Source organism: Diorhabda carinulata, chromosome 9 (assembly GCF_026250575.1).
Source record: "Diorhabda carinulata isolate Delta chromosome 9, icDioCari1.1, whole genome shotgun sequence".
NCBI lineage: Eukaryota > Metazoa > Arthropoda > Insecta > Coleoptera > Chrysomelidae > Diorhabda > Diorhabda carinulata.
In genome coordinates this window covers 631,494-659,061 of record NC_079468.1, presented here as the reverse complement: position 1 = coordinate 659,061, position 27,568 = coordinate 631,494, and the positions used below count along the sequence as shown (strand labels likewise).

Sequence of the window (27,568 nt, the reverse complement as noted above, 5' to 3'; positions counted from 1 at the left end):
TGTGTTTTTGTATGCTCTGGAGTACGGTCCTCTGGACGATTTCTGAGTGTTGTTTGTTGGAACGAACCTATATTAACACTATAACAACTCTATTTTATCTATGGTTATGTATATTTTTAGCGGTTTTTTATCTGATTGTAAACATTAATTACTTTTAAAGTGAACATTATTAAAAATGATGACAATTATTGAAAAGTTTAACGAATTAGGAAAAAATCGAGATCAACAAGGACTTGAATCGTTGATGAATGGACTAAATGAAATTGAGGTAACTTCGTTTTTAATATTTGAAACATTTAAAACAATTTAAATATTTTAGTTAGTTAATCTCATCAAAAAGGATATATGCAGTTCTAATTTCACAGAAACTTGGAATTATATTTTAAAATCATTCAAAAACACTCCACAAGATCACAACAAAAGAATAAATTTAGTTATTAATTTACTAAACGAATTTGAAAATAGGGATCTACCCCAGTCTAGAGTAGAAGCTATTTTAAATCGTCTAAATCTTGAATTACCCCATTTTAAATCGAATGATCTGGCCAAAATATGCAGTTTTTGTTTGGAGCAAATTCAATCGAAAAAATCTATAAAATTCGTTTGGAAAGATTTATTACCAGGATTATTAAATGTATTAGTTGATAGAGGAACTTTTACTTATGAAGATTTAGATTATACAGGGGTAGAATATAAGACGGATTTTATAAATACAGTTTGTATGTCGTCTTGGTCTCCAACTATCATAACTCCATTAACAACTTTGTTTATGTAAGAAAAATAGAGTTTTAAGTTAGAGCAGTTTAATTTAACGCTATTTTTTAGTGATATGCCTCTAACTAAAGATGAACATTTGAAAGTCGTAAACAAATTAGGTTCTTACATAGAAAAACTCACACCTCAAGAAATTCCCACTTTTATGTATCAACTGCTTCGTTTATGTAAACAACAAAATGGAAAATCGGTTTTTCTAAAACTCTACCATTATTTTAATTTGAGAATACACCAAAACGCGAATAATATGAGCGAAGATTCGCCTGATTCGATGTGTTTCGACTTGATAGCCACAGATAACAAAGACACAATTGAATCGGAAAGTACGGTTTTGTATCATATACATACTGCCGCTTCTATGGGATACGAATGCATTAAAGAATACTTGAATTCATTGAAAAACGCAATAAAAGCTCCCGAATTTATATTAAATCCCTTCCAACTAATGATACTTTTCACTATTTCCACAATTCCACATTACGAAGAAACAGTTTTTGAAATAATAAGACCTTGTATAGTGAGATCTTACAATGAAGATCAACGGGCCACTCATTCAGCTTGGTTTAGAGAAATGGTACAATCTAAAAATAAACCAGAAGAAGTGTTGATGCAGGTCATACACTCTAGGTAAGTGTAAGTTTATTTCGTCTTTCCAACAGAGCTGTTTTTCATATCCAAACTTCGATTTTCTATGGGATTTCACATACTTTTTCTACATATGTGGCTACAATTTTAACTGCCCATGGATTTTCTCATTTTTTTTGTATATTTGAGTTTACAATTCGATAATAATTGTGGTGATGTGATAATTAATGAAATTTGTGTGAAGTTTACAGGATAGAGATTTGGTTATTTCGGGTTTGGTTAATTTCGCTTTCGTTCTACTTGAAGTGGGATCTGCTCTTGGTAGAGACGTAATAGCCGAGAAACAATGGAACTTGGGAAATATGATTTTGTTAAAAATAATTAAAAGAAAAAGTAGCATCGCTTCGAATATTATCAAAACGCTTGGTAATCATATAGTTTCTAGGCAAAGTGTTTCTCAATATATAGGTAAATATGTCCAACTGAAATATTATTCGTATATATATGGAGGGATTTTATTTTTTTTTAGAATGTTTGTATATTTTGAGTAGATCTATGCCTTTGGTGATGTTAGAAAATCAGAGTTGTATAATCGAATTGATCGATTGTCTTGTACAATTACAAGCTCGAGTAGCCGATCAATTACTAGATGCTTTAATTCCATTGGTGAAAGTATCGCCGAACGTTAGGGATCATCTTATAATTTATTTGAGAAAAGCTCTTTATTCTAGGTAGGTTCCAATTTAATTGTTATCGAAGCTTAACATAACCTCCAATTTAACATTTCCTCAATCTCCATGATATATCAGAAATCTGGCAACGTTGTGAATACATTATAACAAACATTAATTAAGATTGAGGTTAGTAGTGGGGATTTTCGATTAACTATATAAAAAATGAAAAAACTAGCATTTAATCACTTGTAAAGGAAGTGAATTTAAAAGTATTTCTATCAAAATAAAATTGCAAATACAAAACTTCACTCAACTCACAGCCACGAGTTTTTTATTTGGCGCTGTTGTCACGTAAACAATTTTAAATAAATACATTTATTCATATATTCAAAATATTTCTTAAAAGTATTCATATAAATAATAATTTCAATTTATATGAATCAGTAGAGAAATTGTGATATATAATTTTGATTATCATTTATCTCGTAATTGACAATTGACAGTTCAGTTTCGATTTGAAAAATTTTTCCTGTATTCATGGTATGAAAAAACGCCATTTTGTTGAACTGTTCTGAAATACGCTGAGTAGTACGTCATATATCGACGCCATATAGAAAGTAGTGTTAAAATAATTGATATGCCACGTACCTAACAGCATTAAAATATGGCGTCGAGTTCATGACGTCATTCCCATGTGTATTTCGGAATATAAGTTTCGTGTCATAAAAGGTGAACGTACTAAACACGCGTTGTTGCCAGATTTTTTTTCTTTAAACGAATTATATATCTTGTTATAAAATGTGTTCAAATTACATACTATTTTCAGTTTTAGTTAGTGAATACTAAAAAAAAATTGAAAAATAGATTAATAAGTAATTTGATATACATCGTAGAAGGTTTTTTTTTTTTTCGAAATTCTAGGAATAAATTTAGAAATTTTTTAATATACAGGACGTTCTTAAATATCTACTAATTATTGAATATTTCTGGTAAAAAATTTATATTTTCGATTTAATTTTTCCAAGATTTGTAGATACCAGAAAAATCGCAGTGAATGGCTATTTGAAACTAATAAAGAATTTGAAAATTTCGAATATGGCCGCTCTCAGCCAAAACAGCATCGGTTCATTTGCATCTGGTCACTCGGTTTTTACTCAAATATCAATAAACAAAAATACCCAAAGCGTCACGGCCGGTAATTTTAGCAACGAATCGTTGTGCTTAGAAATATTGACTATACTCAAAAGATGTTTCATGCAACAAGAAAACGTCAGAGCCAAATTCTATCAAGGTAATATCGATACATCGAAACATTAGATTTGCATTATAAAAGTTAATTAATCATCTAGGTTTGTACGATGTAGTTTGTCTAAATCCTCAACTGTGTATCCCTGTACTGGATTTACTTTGGTTCCATTTTAAAAAGTACTACGTTATGGAAGAGGACCAATTGCCACCATTAGCTTTCGATAAAATCGTAGTTTCGAAAGAGGCTCAGATGATTTTGGAAGAACCGCTCGGAAAATTGATACACACTATCGGTTTAATTGTAACGAAAATTTCGGAATTAGAAGAAGAAAAACAAAATATAACTGTCGTTAAATTTCTTACCGTCTTAGAATCGTTATGTAGACGAATGTCCAATTGCGAGTTGATTCATTTTGAGCTGGTAAGACTATTTACTGTTATATTATCGTGATCATTGTTCATCGCTGTATATAGAGCTTATTTATGTTCCAAGTGCCTTCAATCTTGATCTTTCTTGAATTTGTCTCACCTAATTTTCTTGACTAAAGCCACAAAAGTCCTGATGGTGTGCAGAAACTTCGAATTGGGGTTGTAACCCAAAGATCCTAAGGTGTGGTTTGGGGTACCGAATACCACAAGGAACAATCACTCGAAAATGCAAAGATTGGGTTGCATTTGTGCAACTGGGGCTTGGAAATCATGTCCAACAGTTACGCTACAAATTATTCTAAACCTCCACAACTCCGCACATGATTTGGGTAGAAAAAACGTCACCTAGAATGTTCAGAGACGGAATCACCAGAGAAAAACCGTCCCAAAATAATGACCAAAACTTAGGACATGCCTCAGGATGATGCATCGACACAATAGATCCTTTGGAACGATCCATCTCTAATTTTTTTTGTATACTTGACATTACGAGAGTTTTTTTTTATATATATAAGTTGTTATATTTTGTAAATGTGATTGGTAATGTTTATTTTAATCAATTTATTTCAATATCACTCATTTGGGTTTAGTTTTGATAAAAAACAATAGAAAATTCACTTTTTTTTACATATATTCTTATTGTCAACTATTATACTCAATTCACTTCCTAATTTATTGGTCCCTTATAATTCTTGATTCTTGATTTCAACTATTATATATTAATTCATTGAATCTTTTTACGTAATTTAAGATTTAAAAAGTTTTTTCTTATTAATTTTACTTCCAAATTAACACTAATTGCCTTCTCTTCCACTTTTTTACATATATTCTCATTATAAACAATTACAATCATTCTAATTTACCCCGTATATACATTCGCATCTTCTTTTAACTTTCAATTTCAAATTTTTACGTTTCCTAGTTCATAATATTTAAATTTTGATTAACTTTATACACCAATAAGTTCATTAAATCTTTTTGTATTTTCGTAATTCTATCACTTCCACATCACTTTTTGACTCTCCATCCAAATTAACAAAATTATAGTTTCTTCACGTCAGTTTTTTTATGTTTATAATTTTATTTTGTGATAACTTCCACTGCCAAACATTTATTTCCAAATTTTCATAACCTAAGTTTAAACGAATGACTGTATTATTATTGCCATAAACAAATGTCATCATTCAGATTGCGATCAATTTCTATCATTCTTTTGATTATTACTCTTAATCATAGATACAATAAATTCAATAGAATCTACAATAGATAAATAAATAAAAGTTCAACATTGAATTTGCTTGTCAAAACAAAACATGTTTTACACCGTTGCCATGTTGTAAGTTTTAACATGAACTTATGTAATTAGTTTCTAATATAAATTATAATTTACTATTTATTACTTACAACATAAAACACAAAATTATTACGTTTTCTTTAAATAATTATGAAAATAACATTTTATAACTTATACAGTAATTAATAATAAAAATTTGAAAATACTAACCTAAGGCATAATTTCAAAAGAATAAATTTGGCAACTCTGATAACATGATGATATCAATGCATGGAATTATGATACACGAGTATTGGTTTAACTTGCATTTTGATATTTGTAAGAATGTCAGAATTAACTTTTAATTTTTCTATGTAAATCAATGAAAAATAAGTTAGGTTGGAATATGTTTATTTTTTCTTTTTTTTTTAGGATGACGGTACTGATTTGTTAGATATTATACCGGAATCACAGAAAAAGTCACACATTTTAAAAGAAGCTATGAGTACTTACGAAGCGCTTTTAGGTTACAAAATCTTTTCATGGAATTTACATTCCGATAAACAGAGTCAGACGGTGAATAGTTTATTTCAAGGTTATAATAGACTAATTCACTTTTCGAAAGTAAGAATTATTTTCAATATTTTTTCTTTTGTCGAGTTTTGGAATTGATTATTTATTTTAGTCTCTTTCCAAACCTAAAAAAGCGGAATCCAAAAAGAAAAACGCGAATAAGTCCACTCAACCTACTCAAACTCAAAAAAAAGATTCGCACAAATCTACGAATAAATCATTTAAAATTCCTGATACCGTTTGGGATTTCGAAATCGCCAAAAAAGCTTTAAATTTATTATACGAGTAAGAATAATTTATTACAATTATCAATTTTACCATGTTGCCAATTTTCAAACCCACAATTCTCATTTTTGATCAAATTTTAGACCGAAATTAACGTGGGTGACAGCTTCAGAAGCTAATGTAATAAAAACGAAAAAAGAATTACACCAACACGTATTAGTGGCGACGCTATTTTTGATACGCGAGGTTAAACGACGTAAAGATTTGGAAACTGGAACGAAAAAAATTTATTACGACCACATAGCCGAAATAGCGTCGTTACTTTTCAGAGGAATCGTCCGAAGAATGAACGAATTCGTCGATTTCGATTCGGCGACGGCGGTTTTAGCTTTGGAATGTTTCGATTTGATTTTGCATACGATTAATGTTAATTACAAATCGAATCTGCAGCCATTTTTAAGTAAAATCGGTAAGTGAATCTCTTTTAAAAATTATATTTAATACTTTTTATCGGGTTAATAATAATTTTTTATAATTTAAAGCTAAATAAAATTTTGTATGTATATCAATTGCTGAAAAATACTAATTACTATTAATATGAACATTATTAAAAATTTCCCTATAATCCCTGAAAAAAAGTTGAACGTGACAACATTGGATGTTTTTTTTTAAATTAATGTCAATTCTTTCCTGTTTATTATAGTTTATGTTTAATTATTTTAAAATATGGGTTTTATGTATTTATTATTAATAATTACCTTTGAAATATGTTTTCAAAAGTTTCACTAATTCTTAAAAATTGCAGATATTATCTCTTATTCACATTTTTCCATTCCCGCCAATATTATTTTAAAAATTCATAAACTTGGCGCTCCATTCTCCGTCCGCCGTCGTTAGATGTTCATATCCGATTTCCGGTTTCTCAGTTTTCTTAATTGCATGGTGGTGGATGCACGCTGATCGAGTCCAATATCAAAAGAAAACATTCCAACACCAATAAAATCGACCCCACCTCGGTCTTGCTGACCAAGATTTGCCTCATTTTAGGTTCTTTTCTAAAAGTATACACGTCCCACAAATACTCAAAATTTTATTTAAATATTTAACCCCATCTATGTCCCAAAACCAAATGTGATTAATATCATGTGACCAGTGAAAACAAATTTAATTGGTCACGTTTGTTTTCAACACTCAACGCAGCGTTGTCAACTCTTAAGCTTTTTTTTTGTTATTAAAATTTTTTAATCAATAAATGATGAATGTAAATTATTATAATTTCCAGTTTCTGATGATAAAAATGAAGATATAGTAACATCGTTGACGGTTATAGTCGAAATTTATGAAAAAATGTTTGAGAACGGCGAAGAAGAAGCCGTCGACGATCCTGAATTGAAAAAAATCTCATTGATAGCCGTCAATACTCTATCTTCTCTAATGAATCTATCACCTAACATCAGTACCTCTCTATCAGTACAGGTATTAAAATATTTCTATTCATTTATCTAATAAACTTACTAACAATAATGCCACGTTGTCAATTTTCCCATTGTCGATTTCTGTTATTTCTTCGTATCGTATCGTTAAATACTAAGACAGATCCGTAACGGCCCATTTTGTCATAGTGATATTTAAATTTAATTATACAGGGGACGGTTACGAAATTAATTATCTAGTGTTTTTGTTGGTAGTTTGAGTCGTTTTTTTTAAAAAACTTTGTAATTTTAATATTAAAATTTGAAAAAAAAAAATGTATTTTCAGTTGTTGGATTTGTTAAACATTTGCCACGTTGTCAATTTTCAAGCTGTCGATTTTCGCTACTTTTTCGTATCGTATCGTTAAATACTAAGACAGATCCGTAACGGCCCATTTTGTCATAGTGATATTTAAATTTAATTATACAGGGGACGGTTACGAAATTGATTAATTAATTATCCAGTGTTTTTATGATAGTTTGAGACGTTTTAAATTCAAATTTAAAAAAAAATTTCCAGATGTTGGATTGGTTGAAAAATTTCGCGTACAACAACACCCTCACAATGAAAAATTCCTCTTCTTTTATTAATTTATTATTCGAGATTCATATGAAATACAAAGTTAGTTTGACTTTGTTCGAGAGTATTTCGGTTAGTCTTGGCGACGTTATCGGAGTTATAACAGAAGTAAGTAATTGTGTCTATCACACCTCTACACTTGGTGAAAACGTTTTTATTTCCCTTAGGAAGAACACGTTCGGGAAACTTTCAAGATCGTAAACGAAGCTAGCGTGAATAATATATTATTATCGTTATGTAATTCTCTGAAGACGGTCCTGGAAGATATCGATGCAGTCGTGGGACGATTGAAATCGGAATATTACATCATGAGCTACCCCGGAGAAGAAACTAACGATAATAGTAATTTTTTTTTCTTTGAATATATTTTTTTTTTGTTGAAATTCGAATTTTCAGGAAAGGAAAATATGAAAACGAAAGAACGCGGGGTTTGTTGTCAATTGTGTTTCGTCGTAACCATTCTAACGAATCTCACTAATCTTCTGATTTCGCCCGGAAATTTATCGGAAGCCATTTTTAAGAACGTCATATCCTTATTCGGCACGCTTAGTTCTTTGACTAAATATTTTAATACAAGGTCGTCGAAAATCAATCTAGTTTTCCAAAGTGCGAGGTAAGTTGTGATTATAATGCAAAAACATCACATTTCGAAGAAAAAAAACTACGTTTGTCAACACCGCAGTTGCCATTAGGAAACGCCGCCATGTTGTCGTATCTGTCAGTTATAGTTATTGTTCTATGAATCGGAGCAATATCGATACGATTATTACGCTGTTGCCAAATGTAGGGAAAATTTTTTCTAGGGAAATCAATAAATCGAATCTTACTTGAGTATTTATTTATTTATTGTAGATTTGAGAGGTTAGTGAAGCTGGCCGGTAAACAACTAGCGCCGGCTATTTACAAATTTATTCCGCACTTGGAGGAGAATCAAAAAGAATCGACGAAAGCTACGCAAGATAACAAAAGGAAAACCGCCGACGCGAGCACATTGAAATCGAAAGTCCTCCGCGAAACTAGATTATTACCGAAAACTATCTACGAAATGGAACAATTCAGCAAATGCATTATCCAATTATCCAATAAAACCAAAGTTGATATGTCGAAATATATGGCGCAAGGAACCGTGAGGGACTTTAGAATCATGAGATTGAACGAAGCCCTTAACGGAGAAAACGAAGGAAACGAATCGGTTATCGATGTAACCAAATCCAGTTTGGACGATTCCAAAACTAGTAACGACGAATCCAGAACGAGTCACGAAGAATCGAAGATTGAAGATAATGAGAGAAGCGAAGAAAGTGTAGATGAAGAAACTGATCAAAGACCGAAGAAGAAAGTTAAACGATAAAACGTTACCTTACTTGTATTTTGTTACTTTGTTTATATAATAAATATTAAATTTTACCGATTACACTGTTTTATTTTATCAAAAAGAATCAGAATAATTGGATCTTATACTAAATTTTTATCATATCTAATAATATGCAGGAGGACCTTACGGCAGGCAACCAGGTGTACAGTTTTGTGAATAGGCTAGGCAACCAGTTGTACACTTAATGTGGAATAGTTCGGCAACTAGTTCTACACTTAATGTTTATTATGCATCCTATTATAATATATTAGTTTGGCAACCAGTTTTACACTCAAAGTGATTTAATTCGACAACCAATTCTACGCTTACTGTTTGTTAATTATGCATCCAGTTATACTCTACGTTTATTATATAGACAACCAATGATACATATAATATATTAGTTTGGCAACCAGTTTTACACTTGAAATGAATTAATTCGGCAACCAGTTCTACACTCAATGTTTGTTTATTATGCATCCAGTTATACTCTACGTTTATTATGTAGACAACCAATTATACATGTTACAATGTATTAGTTTGACAATCGCTTTTCCACTTGTTTTATATTTCACGTCATTATTTATAGTAAAACAGTAAAAAACAAACATTAATATTACACTGAGAAAAATGAATGTTGTTTAATCTCAATTATAATGCCATAATTTTGATTAAAGAAAATTATTAAATGTAAAAAACTGTATGTTTCAGGTGTTTTTAATGATTTTCTTGATGATATCTCATTTTCCACATCGAAAATGAGATATTTCATAATTCCTTCAATTAAATATTAAAATTTTAATGGGATGCAACCATAGTTCATTTTTCCTAGTTTACTTTTTTGTGCCATTCCCACTCAAAATTTTCGGTTTTTCAACAGCCAACCATATGATTACGTATCCATGAATATTAAGTACACCAGGACCCAAAGGATCTATTAAATCTTCCTTTTTTGCTGCAATATATGGGATCTTTGATATTTACAGTTGATATATTAATCCCTCTCAGAAATTTCAGGATGTGACTACCAGAGATTGTCATATTCTATTTTTTACGCTCCCATGTGTAGGCCTCAGGAATTCCATAGTGTCTCACACTTCGAGGGAATGTATATAAACGTTTCCTCCTCAGCGCAACAGGATCTGTTAAAACTAGAGTCTTCAGGTGTTGATTGAGGCGACAGTATCCCAATAGGACTCCGGTTTGTATTCGTATAGTTTCCCAGGAATGTCTTTGCCTGTCTAAACCCTAGTAGATTGTCCCAGTAACTGATTTCACCCCTATTTTTTCCAGTATTTTCTCTATATTTGTTGTTTATACCACAATATGGTTAAGGTCCTGTAAACCGTTTATTTGTCCCTAAGTTTATAGCTATTCCGTTTCCCTCTACTCCACGATTACTGTGTACATCCACAGTTGGATCATTTGGATTACAATTCCTCAATGAGAAATTTATACACTCAATTAGGGATTTCGTGGTGTCAAATAACATTTCTAGATGTTTTAATGTCAGTTATTTGTTTTAAACTTATAATTTTACTTCATTTAATTCTTTAATTTTTCAGTACTCATGTAAATCTGTCAAATAAACTGCTTTTTATACACTTTTCTAAACTATTTTGATATAAAACAACTCAAGAATCAGTCTTTTCAATTTTATTTGTTAAAAAATATAAATTAACAAATTAAGATATTAATTATTATACATAATATGAGAAATAGTATCAATTGAACAAACCGTAAGTGTTAACTATTGTATAAAACAATTTAACAAATTTATTAAAATGTTTTTACCGTGTACTTATGACTAAATTGAATTATATAGTAACAAGTTTTCAAAACAAAAACCGAAATGAAATATATGCATCAATTACGACTTACTATAATATTTCAATTAAAAACCTGAAAATATCGGAGGTATAAATATGTGTTATATAAAAACTGTAATAAGAGGTTACTAAGATGAGGTATCGGTTGTTCAAATTCAAATAAATGCCCTACAATAACATCACATGGTCTTATTAAGCTACGAAATCTAGAGGTCTGTTAAACCCGCCTTTCCGATTCATGTACTGTCTATATTTTCTTTTTAGTATAACATGTACAGCTCCTACATCGTTACCACCAACTTTTTTACCTTTAGTCGTATCAAAATTACAAAAACCCATTATCCTCATCATTTCCTGTTCTTCTGCTGTTTTTCCTTCTAAATCTGCTGCTGTCACTACCGGTCTATCTGGTAAAGAATTTCGTTTCGTCCGTCTATCTGCCGGTGACCTACAAATATTGATATGGGGCGATAAAACTACTAATTTCGGCATGAAAAATAACTGGAGCTTCTGGTTACCGTAGATCATTAACACCAATTAATAAACATAGGAAATCAACAAGCTATATAAATAGTTGTTAACCTAAATGTATCATAAAAACATTTTTTTTTACAATTAGAAGTATATTAAACTTTATTTCTACCAAATCATTTTAACCACTGTTATCCTGTAGACTAGCCTTAACAAAACATTTATAAATTTTGTTTATTTTTCCAAAACTAGCAAATAATAATTAAATTTCGACGAAATGAAGGGAATTTAAAATATTTATACCTGGGAATAAACTTTAATCTCAAATTTTATGAAATTTAGTACGAAAAAACCACTTACCTAGACCTTGAACGTGAATATCTCCTGTCACCCCTTTCAGAAGAATGGCGTCTCCTATCCCTGTCTCGCGACCTATCCCTCGATCTCTTGCGTCTATGTCGTTCCTTATCCTTGTCCCTATCTCTGTCCCTTTCTTTATCTCGTTCTCTATCTCTTTCCCTTCTTCTACTAGGACCAGGAGATTTTGACCTACTTCTTCGCATTTTTCAAACTAAAATAAAGTAAAAAAAGTAATTTTTTAAATCACAATTAGCATAAAATAGTTTAGAAATACCTTGTTACTGAAGACAATTCAAAAACTTTTTTTTTGCTTAATATTTTTATGAATTTTATTTTGACATCTAACCACTACATAAAAATGTCGGAAAATACTAAATTTAGTTGCAGTTTTTTACGCGGAAGCGCTGATGTCCAAGTAACGTTTTAAGAATACTATATTAGATTCTGACACTTATAGCTAGTTGCAAAAAGGTTTAAAATCGCTTGAAGCATCCACGATTATGGAATGGAATAAAATCATGTTGCCATATTTCGGCATAAAAGTTTTTTTTTCTTTATTGACTCATTTTAAATAAAGAAATAACTACATTTTTTATCAAAATTGAAAATATATTTCAAATATAATTTTAACTGTAAAGAAAAACGTATCTAATAATTCCATTATTTTTATAAGAATTCAGTTGATCAAATGTTTATTTCATTAGAATCATAATTAAAATTTGTAATCGTTGATTATTATATTTTAAATAATCAGTTTATTATATTCATTTTTTTTATTGAAGACTTTTACTATTTTTACTATTTTTCGCGAAACGACAACGTAGCAATTATTGAATTATTTTTGGTTTTCAATTGCGCCAGCGCAACAAGGCAGCAAACCGTCAGAGGTGTTTGGTGTTTCTAGATAGAAGAGTGGTGTATGGAGGAAACTGGTGTTGGTACGCGGACCGAATGACTTTTATGTGCTAATTTATAGATTTAAGTGTTTTATATAAACTTAAAAACGAATGCCGCATCAATTTATTATCTAAATTTGTGATATCGTTGGATCGTATGAGGCGTATCCTCTTATAGCATCAGTGATTAGTTTTAACACCTATCAAATTATTGGCGAAGCAATCGCCGATCGAGTCCCCGGAGAATCGTCGAAAGCGGCGAATAATCATTCTGCTTTAAAAAATAATACGGTAAGTTTTTTAATTGAAATATAATTATAACGAGATTGCCGTTGATCATATATGGCTTACGTTATTTACGATTTTAATTTTGACAAGTTATATCAGGGGTGTGTCACTTCACCTGTCCGTTCATCCGCAATATTCGGGCCCCATTTCTATTGTTTGTTACAATATAGTCATTTTTAACTGTTTCTATGAGGAAAGTAATCGATTCAATAGTCTAGACGGGAAAATTAGGCCACAGACTTAATACTTTCAACTTTTATGATTATATATATAGTTATATCATATTTACTAGTTTATTGAGGGTTAAAAATCGATGTTGAGTAAAATAAAATTGTACAATAATTAAATAACGATATATTTATTATTATAATTTCGTTTTTAACATCATATTAGTTGATTTATATTGAAGGGAATTTTTGGTTGGTTCTTTTTAAATTGACTTATGTATAGACGATGATCTCATCTTCACTCATGAAAGTTGTTTAATGTGTACAGTTGCACAAAGGTGTTGGTAAATTTTAAAATGCTGTTATATAATTTGTGTAATAGATTTTTTTTTAATTATCGGACGCGTTGATAACCTTTTTATCGAAAAACCAATTTACGAACAAAAAGTAAATTGTTTTGTTTAAAATACTTGGAATGTTTTATCTATGTTAGTGAAATCACCTAATTAACAAAATAATTTTTTACTCGAGTTTTGATTCCTCAAGTGTCACAGTGTTATCTCATTCCACTATGTTTTTGAGGTTAATTTAAGTACATATATTTTTCCATTGATTTCAGTAAATTACTTAGTAGTAGTCGTACAAAGTCGAGATTATTTTTTCTAATTTCGAATAATCGAACGTTGAATATTGGTTTTAATTATTAGAATTGATAAAGGACATTTTGATTTCTATTCTCGATTCAATCAATTGAATATTAATTTCAAACATATGACCTTGAATTGAATACGAAATTAATTTTTCAATAAAAACATTATTGAAGTTTCGCTTCACGAAAATAATGTGAATAGCCAGAATCACATTTTTTACACCGATGGAATTGTTGAGATTTAGTTCTATGATCGTAATTGTCACTAATCATGCCACACGGTTACCAACTTATGAATTGTAGTTTCATCTAATACTCAGATAATTATTTCGATGGAATTGTTAAGATTAAGTTCTATGGTTGTTGCAAGTGTCATTATCTATGAGCGTTTTGAAAACCAAGTTATAAAAACGCGAGGAAGACAGTGTGGTTCTAAATGTTAAGGTAATTTGAAACTTGACTTACCAGTATTATATTATTTTTTCCACCAATAAAACTTTTGGCGCGAAAATTAATTCGTTGGCGGGAATCTTCACTATATAGTTTTCCCGCTAAAATTAATTTACGCGGGAGAAGGTTTATTGGTGGGAAAATTCAGTATAAAACAGGTAAGTGAAGTTATCAGGTTTTTGTTACGTTGTGATTTGTTTTAGATGATGAGTTTTAATATACTCAGAGACAAAATTAATTGATATATAATCTTATCTCAAATACAAACTTATTTTTCATTAAATAAATAAGATATATGTATATATATACAAATAGATAGACGTTATCTATATGCGTTTTTGATAATTTTTTTGAATCATGTCACCTGATTTTTTATAAAAAAAAAATTACCTTAAAATAGCACAAATTTTTCCCTGATTGGAAAAAATTCGTTTGAAGTCCCTTCCAGCTTTGTCTACCAACGAGTAGAGTTCTACATTATCGACCTGAAGGGACTAAGGACGCGTTTTTTCACGTGGTTTTAGATTAAAAGATTTATATATCGGAATTTCAAAATGATTTATTACAAATTGTATTGAAGACTGGTTTCCTACAAGTTTTTTTGTAACCTCAATAGTTGCTTCAAACTTTTGTTGCCAGTTATTTTAATAACGGAACGCCTTTGGCAGATTGCCAGGACATGCATCACGGCCTAACATTCCTCTGGTATTTATCGTGCTTCGCCTAGTTTCGCGGAATCCTGTGAAGGATGGGTGGATCCAGAACCCATCCTTGATGTAACCATCGCGTCAGCTCGCAACACCTCCAACTAAAAAGGCGCGAAATCACCGGATACCATCATCTAAGACACCATGGTCATCACGGACGATCCGGAGTGTTTTTGGTGCGTGGAGAAGGATGAAACCGTAGACAACGGAAGCGCCTGGTCGGTTTAATCTCCTTCAGGGTATCTTGGAGTAGATTTAGGTCGGCATTGTATTTGGTTTCGAATAAAAACCATTTGGTTGTGTCGGGGTATAACCAAAATCGGTTTTGATCTGTCGGAAGCGATTGTAAATATCGATAATAAAGTTTTGTGTTCGAGTCTATAATATGAAATTGAAAGAAAAACAGTTCGTCTCTTGATATATTGTTTGGAGCTTCATCTTTCCAGGTACCTACCCGGTCATGGCGGCGAACAAATTAAAGATGTTGTCCGAAGAAAGTTTGACGCGCCAACCCGAAGAAGTTTTCGACATAATATGCAAGTTGGGCGAAGGGTCGTACGGGAGCGTGTTCAAGGCTCTCCACAAGGAATCCGGCAACATAGTTGCGATAAAACAAGTACCGTTAGATACCGATCTTCACGAAATTATAAAAGAAATATCGATAATGCAACAGTGCGATAGTCCGTACGTGGTTAAATATTACGGAAGTTATTTCAAAAATACCGATTTGTGGATAATCATGGAATATTGCGGAGCCGGATCCGTTTCCGATATAATAAGATTGAGAAAGAAAACTTTGACGGAATGCGAAATCGCCACCATACTTTCCGATGCCCTCAAAGGTTTGGAATACCTCCACGCTAATAGAAAAATTCATAGAGATATAAAAGCCGGTAATATTCTATTAAATACCGACGGACACGCCAAACTGGCCGATTTCGGCGTAGCCGGTCAATTAACCGAAACCATATCGAAACGAAACACGGTTATAGGTTCGCCGTTTTGGATGGCCCCCGAAATAATATTGGAAATTGGATACGATTGCGTCGCCGATATTTGGAGTATCGGTATAACCGCTTTGGAAATGGCCGAAGGGAAACCGCCTTACGCCGATATTCATCCGATGAGGGCCGTTTTCATGATACCCACCAAACCGCCGCCGTCTTTTCGAGATCCCGATAGATGGACGGCCGAATTTATAGATTTCGTCAGCGTGTGTTTGGTGAAAAACCCTTGCGATCGAGCTTCGGCTACGGAACTTATAAATCACGTGTTTTTACAAAAATCGAAAGGACCCGCCGTTTTAAATCAGATGATTTCGGAAGCGTGCGAAATAAGAAAAAATCAAAAATACACCAGAATGCCTTTGGTCGGATCGATACTCGAACAAAACGAATCCGAAGCTACTCTAGTACCTAACAAAGTGCCCAGCCAAAGCGGTACTATGATTACCGTACAATCCGATTTAGGTACTATGGTTGTTATCAACAGCGACGACGACGAAGATATCGAAGGAACGATGAAATCGCCGGAAACGAGAAAATATAAACCGCCTTTTTTGGAACATTTCGATAAACCGAACGCCGACGGGGATTTTTCTTCGGCGCGACGAGGCGTCGCGTCCTCGTCTTCCGCTGGTCCGTCCGTAGCGCAGATGGTTTCCTCACGCGGTTACACCGAAGAACCGTTGGACGTCAAATTGGAACGAATCAGACCGGCGGATTGCAATTTCAATTTCCTTAAAGATCTCGGCTACGAGGAATTGAAGGAGAGATTCGAATTGTTGGATACCGCCATGGAGAAGGAAATCGAGGAATTGCAAAGACATTATTCCCTTAAAGCCCAACCGTTAGAAAACGCTATACACATTAAGAGAGAGAGAAATAGAAATTTTTAAATTTATCGACTGTTTTATTCACGACCGCGTTAACAAATTCCAGCGCCCGTTTTTTGTTTACTTTATATGAGCGCGACAAGTTAAAACTTGCGAGAACCGACTGATTTCTTCGTTATACGACCAAATGGTCTTCGGATAGGCCCGCGACGTTACTAAAGGCCGATGTCCCTCGTAAACCCGATCGGGAGCTTCGGCTCGAACCCTTTGTCGTCATCGGGCAAGTCGAGAGGCTTGTCCAAGTGTTCGTATGACTACTAGGCGTACACAGAAGACGTGGTCGACGGTTTCGTTAGTCTCCACGCACCAACAGGCCCTTTTTAGTTGTCTCTATCAATCTCTACCGAGCTAGACTTGCAAGCTGGGTTCTGGTCCTTAATCGTGGATCGTAGACGTGGCTTCGATGCATAACGGAATGTTACAGTTGAGGTTATGTTCAATAACGTAGAAAAATATAATTTGAAGCGTACGCTGTACGGATTTTAATATTTTTCCAGCAACTACCGCCGTCTAAGGTGCATTTTAATCATCTACGATCTGGATAATTAAAAATCTTATTGGACACAATGGATTTTCGTAAACGACGACTTTTTTTTTACAATACAGCGTCGCTTAAATCGATTGGATAATTCATAAAACTATATAATGGAATTTACAGAAGGAAGAAAGACATTTAGTAGGACAAACAAGGCATTAAACTGTTTATATGGACGTATTAACATGTCGATGTTCTCCCTAAAGGATGTAAACGTAATTCGGTGTGTCTAGCGAAGTATATTACGAAAACAACACCCTTTCGTTTTACCCTAATTGGGTTAAAAATAGTTATCCGTTCTGGATGGCATAGGGAACGTTTAAATAGAACTATTACACACCTTTGGGTGAAAAAAAAAATGATATAAATAAGCCCTTCCCTAAATGGAAATTCCACATAACATATAAATGAATTGGTGTACGCTAAAACACGACGACGGCTGGACGGATTTGACTAATTTCGGTCTTGAGAAGTCCGGAGAAGGTTTAAATAGTGAAAAAATATAAAAACGCTCGGAAATATATCGAGTATGAAATGTCAAAAGTCGTCAACATCTGGTAATTACGGATACTAAAACCACCTTCGTCGAATTTCGTTTTGGAATGATGCCAAACAACAAATTCCGTGACTTTTTTTTTTTTCATTAAACTCGCGGGGACAAAATTAAACAACGACTAAATTAAATATATTTTTTGTTTGTTTTGGAATCGATCACATGCTAAAGTTCGTTTACCTTAAATACTATGATTTTTCCGGAAAACACTCTTATTTAGCGGAATATATGGAATCATTTTCTCATTTGACGCCATCTTGACGTCGAAGTTAACCAACTTTTTAAGCGCCGAACGTCAAAAACATAACCTCACTTCTCTAATTTAGTTTGTAGTTGCAAATACCCTGAAAAATGACTTTTTTAATAAAAAAACTGGAATTTATAGCCGCTCATGAGTGTTTATACAGCAAACAGTCGGTTGTGTACAAGAAAACTCAAATTTAGCGGAATATAAAGAATCATTTTCTCATTTGACGCCATCTTGACGTCGAAGTTAACCAACTTTTTAAGCGCCGAACGTCAAAAACATAACCTCACTTCTCTAATTTAGTTTGTAGTTGCAAATACCCTGAAAAATGATTTTTTTAAATAAAAAACGGGAATTTGTAGCTACTCAGAAGTGTTTATACAGCAAACAGTCGGTTGTGTACAAGAAAACTCAAATTTAGCGGAATATAAAGAATCATTTTCTCATTTGACGCCATCTTGACGTCGAAGTTAACCTACTTTTTACGCGCCGAACGTCAAAAACATAACCTCAATGTTCTAATGTAGTTTGCAGTTGGGAATACCCTGAAAAATGACTTTTCTGAGTGAAAAGCTGTTGGGATTTGTAGGTGCTGAGTGTTTATACAACAAACAGTCGGCTGGGTACAAGAAAACTCAAATTTAACGGTGGTTTTTCTTTTTGTTTACGTCAATTTCTAACTTGGTTCTATATCCGGTATCAGAACCAAATTAAAGTCATTTTGCCTTGTTTTTTTCGTATAACCACCACCGGGGAATTTTCATTCTCTTGTATATAATGATTTGGGGGCTCTGCTTTGATGGAAATTATATTTTTTTTTGTTAAAAAGGGCCATTTTTGATATTTTTGTAATTGCGTAATAGTTATTTGTATGCCACGGACTTAAATTTCATTTTATTTATTGAACAATATAATGTACTTAAATGATATTTGCAATGTTTTCATTCAGACAAAACTTCGGATAAAAGATTTAAGGTTACGCAAAATCATCGAAATGAAACTGTCAACTGTCACATTTAAGGAAGTTATTGTTGTGTACTCCAGAACGTCCCGAAAGTGTTTCGCAGTACGGAACTGTCATTTTCATTACACGGAACACTCGAAACGCAACTAAATGAATACAGAACGAATAACTTTCAGATAAAATAGTCTTTCTGGGAAAATAAACCAACGGTACAACATAACGTTTAAAAAGTACTAAATAAACTTGTTGGTATAATAATTTTTTTTCCGTTCTAACTGTAACTGAATATAAGAAAGGTTAAACGGTAGATGTTATTATACTAGGCCAGTTTGTAGAGATTTTAAAAGAAATAAAATTGTGACGAAGCGTTTTACCTAATTTTTTTCAAAAATATTTCATAATTTGAGATAATTCAGAAAAGATTTACTTGATTTATTTGACCTCAAGAGAATTTATGAAATAAGGGAGACATTCGACATACGGGGTGTAGTGAAATAGGCGACAAATCGACGTACGATGAAGAAAAAATGTATTAGTGGATAATTTTATAGTACAGTGAAAAATCGACCGATTTAAATCAATTTTCTTTAAAAATTACGGCGATAAAAAACTTCTGTTAGTTTAGTTTTAAAAAACCTCATTGGAAACACAAAATATTTTCCTTTTTGTGTGTAGATTAATTCGTTTAAAGCAAAATTTACAATTTTTTTTTTTTGAATTAACCTCGCCCAATGTTCCCTCTAACCCAAGATAAGATTTCCACAAAGCAAAAAAGGCTCCAGAAGTCCGGATACTCTCTACCAAGATTTATTAGAATCCGAAACACCCCTTCAAGGCATATCGATGACCTGGTGAACCGCCACCAGTCCGAATCGACGACCCACAAGTAATCTGGTGCTTGAATTTGCAAATGGCACTCAAAAAATAGATAATGGATGCACACGATTCGTATAGAACTGAAAATTGTACGAATTTGTCTGTTAAGGGTGTTGTTTAGTGATTTAACATCTCGATGTAGCTTAGCGGAAACCCCACGCGTAAACCGACTTTTCGGACGGATTTAAATGGTTCCAAAAGTCCCGGTATCTGGGCCAACACGAAAATTTTTGTAAAAAAACGTCAATAAATTCTCGAAATAGCCTTTAACTGCAACATCACCTCTTCATTTTTAATATTTAACCACGAAGGTTTTTTTTTTAGTCTGGGAATAGGAAATAATCCAAGGGGGGGCTAAGTCTGTCGAGTTGGTGCATTATCTTGACGAATCGACACTTTCTTCTTAGCCAAACGCGGCAGTTTTTGCTTGATTTCTTCTTCTTCTTGATTATTTATTCTTTTCCAAGATAATTTTTGAAAATTATCCCAAAAAATCTACACCAAGACTTTACCGGCAGATGGAACGGTGTTTTGAACCAGGTCCACCCTATTCAGTCCGCTGATCGAAAATTATGATTCAGAATTTCGTATTTGAATATAATTTCAAAAAAAAACACGAAAAAAACTCGGCCATCCACGTTATAAAATGTTAAAGTGAAATATTTAGCTTTGGCGTTGAAGTCTGATGTTTATTTTCTAGATTGTACCCAAATTTCCAGTGTTTTTCACCCTCTCCCCTTTTTTATTTGTTCTATCAACCGATACATACGAGGGTATTGTCATAGAGTTGAATGAACTACTGGTTGACGTGTCAATAATGATAAACTTGAAAATGTGTACGAGATACCCCACTAAATCGAAATATAATTAGTGACTAGATAAAAACTATGCGTGTCGAAACTACACAATAATTTAGAATCGTTAGTTTTTATCGGAGTGGAGATAAAAAAGGATTTAAACGATATTTTGGAAACAGAATTCATCAAAAATTTATTCATACGTATGTGACGTGATATATTTTTAATACTAACATGAATAAAAATGAATTTTTTGATTATTATTTTCTTTCAAGAATAAATTTCTGAAAAGATGAATCTGATTTTGTCGAAAATTCGTCAAAAGTTATCCTTGATTAGACAAGATAATCCCTAAAAAGGTTTTTTACCGTCACCCTATAACAATTTTCCAAAATATTTCAGAAAATATTGATTTTACAGAAAAAAGTTTCAAATGAAAAATGAAGCTCATAAAAAGCTCTACGAAAAAGATTATATACATTTTTTACGTAAACCTATTATTTTGGCTGTTATGATTCAAAATATCTCGACAAGAGTTAAATTTCATGACCTTAATCCAGTGAATCTACTCTTAAGTGTATAACAGCTAAAATAATAGATTTACGTAAAAAACTTAGAAAACCTTTTTTGTAGAGCTTTTTAAGAGCTTCATTTTTTGTTTGAAACTTTTTTCTGTAAAATTAATATTTTCGGAAATATTTAGGAAAATAGTTGTAACGTTAGGTCAGAGAAGAATAGAGTCTTCTATAACAATTTTCCTAAATATCTCGGAAAATATTGATTTTGCAGAAAAAAGTTTCAAATAAAAAATAAAGCTCATAAAAAGCTCTACAAAAAAGTTTATATACATTTTTTACGTAAATGTATTATTTTAGCCGTTATGATATAAAATATCTTGACAGGAATCAAATTATTAAATTTACCCCAGTGAATTTCCTCCAAGTGTATAACGGCTAAAATAATACATTTGCGTAAAAAATGTATAAAAACTTTTTTGTAGAGCTTTTTATGAGCTTTATTTTTTATTTGAAACTTTTTTCTGTAAGATCAATATGTTCGGAGATATTTAAGAGAATTGTTATAGGGGGAACAAGGTTTTGGCGCTAAAAAACCCTTTTAGGGATTATCTTGTCTAATCAAGGATAACTTTTGACGAATTTTCGACAAAATCAGATTCATCTTTTCGGAACTTTTTTCTTAAAAGAATATGTTATAGATGGCTTTGTCGGTAAAGATCGTTTTATTTTATTGTTCTCTAATCAAGGGGATCCTAACCTAAAGTTACAACTATTTTCCAAAATATCTCCGAAAATATTGATTTTACAAAAAAAAGTTTCAAATGAAAAATAAAGCTCATAAAAAGCTCTACGAAAAAGTTTATATACATTTTTTACGTAAACCTATTATTTTGGCTGTTATGGTACAAAATATCTCGACGAGAGTTAAATTTCATAACCTTAATCCAGTGAATCTACTCTTAAGTGTATAACGGCTAAAATAATAGATTTACGTAAAAAATGTATAAAAACTTTATTGTAGAGCTTTTTATAAGCTTCATTTTTCATTCGAAACTTTTTTTTGTAAAATCAATATTTTCGGAGATATTTTGGAAAATAGTTGTAACTTTAGGTTAGGATCCGCTTGATTAGAGAAGAATACAAGGGCGGATCTAGGGTCGTGACAAAGGGGGGGTCATCAGTATTAGGACGAGTCCCCCTCCAAAAACCATGGTATTTTAAGCCTTTTACCCACAAAATATAAGTTAATTACGTCGTTTTTGACAGAATAATGACGAATTTTACGCAATTTTTACTTTAAACCTCAATTCCTTATCGACTTTAAAACAAAAAACAAAGTTAATTAATCAGGGTTTAGGAGGGGGGGTAATGACCCACCATGACCCCCCTGGATCCGCGCTTGGAAGAATAAAATAAAAGGATCTTTACCCACAGAGCTATCTATAACAATTTTCCTAAATATCTCAGAAAATATTGATTTTACAGAAAAAAGTTTCCAATAAAAAATGAAGCTCATAAAAAGCTCTACGAAAAAGATTATATACATTTTTTACGTAAACCTATTATTTTGGCTGTTACGATGCAAAATATCTCGACGAAGAGTTAAATTTTATAACCTAACATAATTTTCTTTAAAATTAGAAACTGACATTATTTATGGGACATCCTCTATATATCCCAGACAATCTGCTAATTTTCGTTTATGTGGAAACGTATTAAAAGCCGAGAAGTAGTAAATTTTCTATCAAACACCCCTCGTATTTCAAAGGAAATTTAACGGTTTGATCATAAAAACATCGATTCTCTCTTTTGACATAAACGCAACTACATGTACTTTATTGGTCAGTTGATGTAATTATGAGGACGTCGTTCTAGTTTTTATAAACAACAACAAGTCTGTTAATTCTGTTTTCTAACGACTTTTTCGTAATTTAAAATTAGAATAATTTGTGTAGTATTTCGATTATCAATTGCAGAAACTGTTTATATAAGAAACAATTAAAATCACGATCAATTAAGTCATTCGACAGCGCCATCTGTTGTTCTATATACATACTACGCTTACAGAACTTCCAAGCGAAATATCATAAAGAAATTTCGAAATTAAATATAATCCTCGTATAGAAATAACCTTTTTTTTCTGAAAAGTAGGTTTTATATAACAAATGACAAGTTAACGATGAAATAATTGCGCGCAATTTGTTGGAACGTAACTGATGCATTCAGATATTAACAATTAACCCACTGTAGACTATATAGTTTCAAGTTTCGCTGATTATCACGTTCCTAACGTAAACATTTATCTCGTACAGACGTGGTTTTTATATATATATATATGCATAATCCATTTCAAATACAAAGATCGAGGAGATTTTATTAACAAATAACGTTATATAAAAATGTCTCGTTATTTTAAGTATTATAAAATGTCAAAAGTTGATGATAATCGTACTTACCGATGTAAAATTAAATAAAAAGTTATATTAGTACTAATTTTAACAATAAATACACATTCAATCCAAAAAAATCGCCAAAAACAACACAGTAAACAAAGCTCACTTAACCTCAAAATGCGATAATATCAAATCATCAATTATTCACGTCAATTATATCGTTATCTCTTTCTACTATTAATAACTATCACGCATGTCTTATAGTTGGTCTTGTGTAGAAGACAATCGATTTTATGTATTCGATATATTCGATAAATCGTAGGTAATTTATTATATTTCTATAGTCTTAGATAAAATTTGGTATTTAAACTGTGGTAATGATCATAACAAATACAATACAAATTTAATTTGTTAACCTCGTTGTTTTATAATTTGAGTGGTGCCACCCTATATAATTATATGGATGAATCATTATGTCTTCGGTAAAGTAAATTTTTGAGAAACAATAACTGGTTCCGCCATTCGAACTCCCACGCGATATTAAACGGTCAAGAGACATGAACTTGTATACAAAAAGGTTTAAAGCAAATTCGTGTATGTAATTTCGTTGTTTTAGAAATATTTTTTAATTTCAATAATTACGAATGATTTATATTCATCTCTCTATAATTAGAGTTTTAGTATTAATATTATCTCGAACGTCACGTCGGCATTTATAATTAAAAAATCTTCAGAAAATAATTCCGTTATTATAAAATTGTAGTGTACGTGTATATAAATAGGCCATGAATTACGTAGAATCATTCTCTAACAATTATAATCGATTTCGTTACTTTCATAATGTAGTTTGAATCAAAATGGTCGTAAAAAACAACCTAGAAATTTTTATTGAGCCTTTTATATCAAACTGTATAAAAATTTACATAAAAATAATTTTATTTTGACAATGACATTTGTGTGTAATCGAATTGATGTGAGTTGATGAATCGATTTAGAATCGATTCGGTAACGATTTAAGATTTTATTATATCCTAAATAATTTCAGAACCACGAAATTTCTTTATTTATTTATCAAAATAAAAATAAATACCCAAATATATTGGTAATGAATATATTCGGTTAGATATGGTGTGGTGGTAGCGTCGGTAGCGGAAAGTCGAGAACGTTTGGAAGGCAGTGGTCGTTCGTTTTACTCGGTATTACACGAAACGATAGATACTGATGGATATCGCATTGTTCGATGAAGGAACAGGGTCGTTGACATTTCACTTGGATCATTTTTTTTACAGTTCTTTCTATATCTTCGTTAACTCATGTTTGGATATTCTTTTTACATTCCTATTTTTCTTACTTATAAGTTGATTTAAGAAAACCAATTAAAGATAACCTCGAAAATAAAAATAAAAATGGAAACTATTTTTTTGAATTGATATCGAAATACTGATTTTTCAACGATTTTATCACAGGATAACAATTGCAAATTGAAACCGCTTCCCGTTATTTATCATATTTGGTTGTAATACGTAAACATGGATAAATAGATTTTATTTTTCTGTTTACTTGTTTGAATAAACAATCATTAGTTAAGTTATCCACTAAACTTAATTTTAACGTGTAAATTTATTATACGAGGTTCGATGCAAAAGTATTAAATCCACCGTTGAATAAGAAATCGTTAATTAATTAACAATCATTTTAAGGTGAAAATTAATTTTTTTTTTATTTTTGAATATAACGAGAAAAAAATATACGAGGTTCGATTCAAAAGTATTAAATCCTCTTTTGAATAAGAAATCGTTAATTAATTGATGTTTATTTTAAAGTGAAAGTTTATTATTTTGAATATAACGAGAAAAAATATACGAGGTTCGATTCAAAAGTATTAAATCCACCGTTGAATAAGAAATCGTTAATTAATTAACGATCATTTTAAGGTGAAAATTAATTTTTTTTTATTTTTGAATATAACGAGAAAAAAATATACGAGGTTCGATTCAAAAGTATTAAATCCTCTTTTGAATAAGAAATCGTTAATTAATTGATGTTTATTTTAAAGTGAAAGTATATTATTTTGAATATAACGAGAAAAAATATACGAGGTTCGATTCAAAAGTATTAAATCCACCGTTGAATAAGAAATCGTTAATTAATTAACGATCATTTTAAGGTGAAAATTAATTTTTTTTTTATTTTTGAATATAACGAGAAAAAAATATACGAGGTTCGATTCAAAAGTATTAAATCCTCTTTTGAATAAGAAATCGTTAATTAATTGATGTTTATTTTAAAGTGAAAGTTTATTATTTTGAATATAACGAGAAAAAATATACGAGGTTCGATTCAAAAGTATTAAATTTCAGCTCGATGCTCCAATTATTGTGGCATGAGTGATTTTTTGAACATGCGATTGTTTTTTCTTAAAAATTTGAACGAATTTAAAATCGAAAAAGTTTTGTAATGCAAAATATCAACCAAAACTTTCTTTGAAAATGATATGTAATGAAAATGTTTCAAACTGTTAAAGCTCCAATGCAAAAAAAATTGTGAGGTTATGAGTTTTCGAATTTTTTTTATGCCATAAGTTTTATCAACTGATAATAATGTGTTTCGTATTTTTTTTATGAATAAAAATAATCGACGGTTTAGTCTGTATCGACACAAGTCGAATTTGAAATGCGTCTACCGCAAAAAAATCGGCGACATTCAGACTTTCACGTTCGTGATCTAATAAAAAACGCAGTTAATGTACGTTGCCTTGGTAACGAAGCAACACGATCTTTTATCGACCCTTCAAACTATTACTGTTGCCAGATCACCGGAAAATCCGAAATTCTCGGTTTTTTCCATTCCAGACCTAATTTTATTTATGATTGGTTATCTTTTTATTCAAATTTATTAGTTTTTCACGAATTTCGTTTATCTTCTTGAACAAATCGTTATTATTCGACTGTAATCGTAAAAACTTCACATTTTGTCACGTGATTTTGACGTATGACGTTAGATTTTTGACTTCTGTTTATTGATATCACTTCGAACCTGCTCATATTCTTTTTCTTATTAGATTTTGTTATTTTGTTATTATTTTCCTTAATATCGACCATAAATACCGGATTACAAACAAAACAACACAAAAATATCGTCAAAACAAAAAGTAGTACATACGTCAAAGTGAATAACGAAATTTTTAGGTTAACAGTAGCGACGTCAAGTTTAGAATTTGATACGAACGTCAAACGTCACCAACGAACGGCAATGGCCTCGTCGAAAATCATCACGTGAACATTTTCGTGATTTAATTCATCAAAATAAATGTTTCAAATATCTAAATAACTCAAATAGCACATTCTGAGTGTCAAGTTTATGAATAGGGTTTAGAATTTGATACGAACGTCAAACGTCACCAACGAAATAGCACATTCTGAGTACGTTCACCATGAAAAACGTCAAACTTTATAATGACAATGTCAGCTTTGACATATTGACATCAGTGTTGTCATATTTCAAAACTTAAGTATCAACCCTCGTATTTAAAAACACCTCGTATACTGAAATTGTATATAAAAAATTTTATTTGTGTCTTTTTTTTTTCGAACTTACTTAATTCAGCATACGGATCCGATTATAATACAGATTTTTGAAATATTACAACTTATTTTTGGAACTAGTTTATAAACTGTTGGTGAATAATCATTCAGTGTAGATATTTCTTTTCGTTGCAGTGATATATACGAAAAATTCCATTTCGTTTTATTGCTTTCGGGTTTTTATCTATTTATTTCTATTAATA

The 27,568-nt window shown here is 31.4% G+C and overlaps 4 protein-coding genes across 4 annotated transcripts in view; 3 read left to right on the top strand and 1 right to left on the bottom strand.

Moving 5' to 3' along the window:
- The first annotated feature begins 108 nt into the window (after nt 1-108).
- LOC130898059 (Fanconi anemia group I protein) lies at nt 109-9,245 on the top strand. Its single transcript, XM_057807096.1, has 15 exons — nt 109-268; nt 320-771; nt 826-1,401; nt 1,604-1,827; nt 1,889-2,090; nt 3,059-3,324; nt 3,383-3,702; nt 5,416-5,607; nt 5,669-5,841; nt 5,925-6,250; nt 7,064-7,257; nt 7,774-7,941; nt 8,001-8,175; nt 8,230-8,446; nt 8,686-9,245. Exons 1-15 carry the CDS (start codon nt 176-178, stop codon nt 9,182-9,184), a joined length of 4,077 nt encoding a protein of 1,358 aa, XP_057663079.1. The 5' UTR covers nt 109-175; the 3' UTR covers nt 9,185-9,245.
- Nucleotides 9,246-10,828: 1,583 nt separating this feature from the next.
- On the bottom strand, nt 10,829-12,224 carry LOC130898061 (U4/U6.U5 small nuclear ribonucleoprotein 27 kDa protein). The gene is made up of 3 exons (XM_057807097.1): nt 12,122-12,224; nt 11,848-12,058; nt 10,829-11,464 (listed from the first exon to the last, which is right to left on the bottom strand). The coding sequence occupies exons 2-3, from the start codon at nt 12,048-12,050 to the stop codon at nt 11,209-11,211; spliced, it is 459 nt and encodes a 152-aa protein (XP_057663080.1). The 5' UTR covers nt 12,051-12,058; nt 12,122-12,224; the 3' UTR covers nt 10,829-11,208.
- Nucleotides 12,225-12,702: 478 nt separating this feature from the next.
- The window catches only part of LOC130898062 (protein hu-li tai shao), a 31,881-nt gene continuing 17,015 nt past the window's right edge, over nt 12,703-27,568 (top strand). Inside the window, exon 1 of the mRNA XM_057807098.1 lies at nt 12,703-13,034. The gene's annotated coding sequence lies outside the window, so the exon portion shown is untranslated. The remainder of the gene's footprint in view (nt 13,035-27,568) is intronic.
- LOC130898068 (serine/threonine-protein kinase 3-like) lies at nt 15,465-16,901 on the top strand. Its single transcript, XM_057807110.1, has one exon. It carries the CDS (start codon nt 15,465-15,467, stop codon nt 16,899-16,901), a length of 1,437 nt encoding a protein of 478 aa, XP_057663093.1.

What these genes read in the sequence shown, in the direction of transcription:
- LOC130898059 (XM_057807096.1), top strand. Translation starts at nt 176, where the DNA reads ATGATGACAATTATTGAAAAGTTTAACGAATTAGGAAAAAATCGAGAT. An exon ending in ATGGACTAAATGAAATTGAG is followed by an intron (nt 269 to 319) that starts GTAACTTCGTTT and finishes TAAATATTTTAG; the next exon opens with TTAGTTAATCTCATCAAAAA. An exon ending in TTATCGGAGTTATAACAGAA is followed by an intron (nt 7,942 to 8,000) that starts GTAAGTAATTGT and finishes TATTTCCCTTAG; the next exon opens with GAAGAACACGTTCGGGAAAC.
- LOC130898061 (XM_057807097.1), bottom strand. Translation starts at nt 12,050, where the DNA reads ATGCGAAGAAGTAGGTCAAAATCTCCTGGTCCTAGTAGAAGAAGGGAA. An exon ending in TATTCACGTTCAAGGTCTAG is followed by an intron (nt 11,465 to 11,847) that starts GTAAGTGGTTTT and finishes CAATATTTGTAG; the next exon opens with GTCACCGGCAGATAGACGGA.
- LOC130898068 (XM_057807110.1), top strand. Translation starts at nt 15,465, where the DNA reads ATGGCGGCGAACAAATTAAAGATGTTGTCCGAAGAAAGTTTGACGCGC.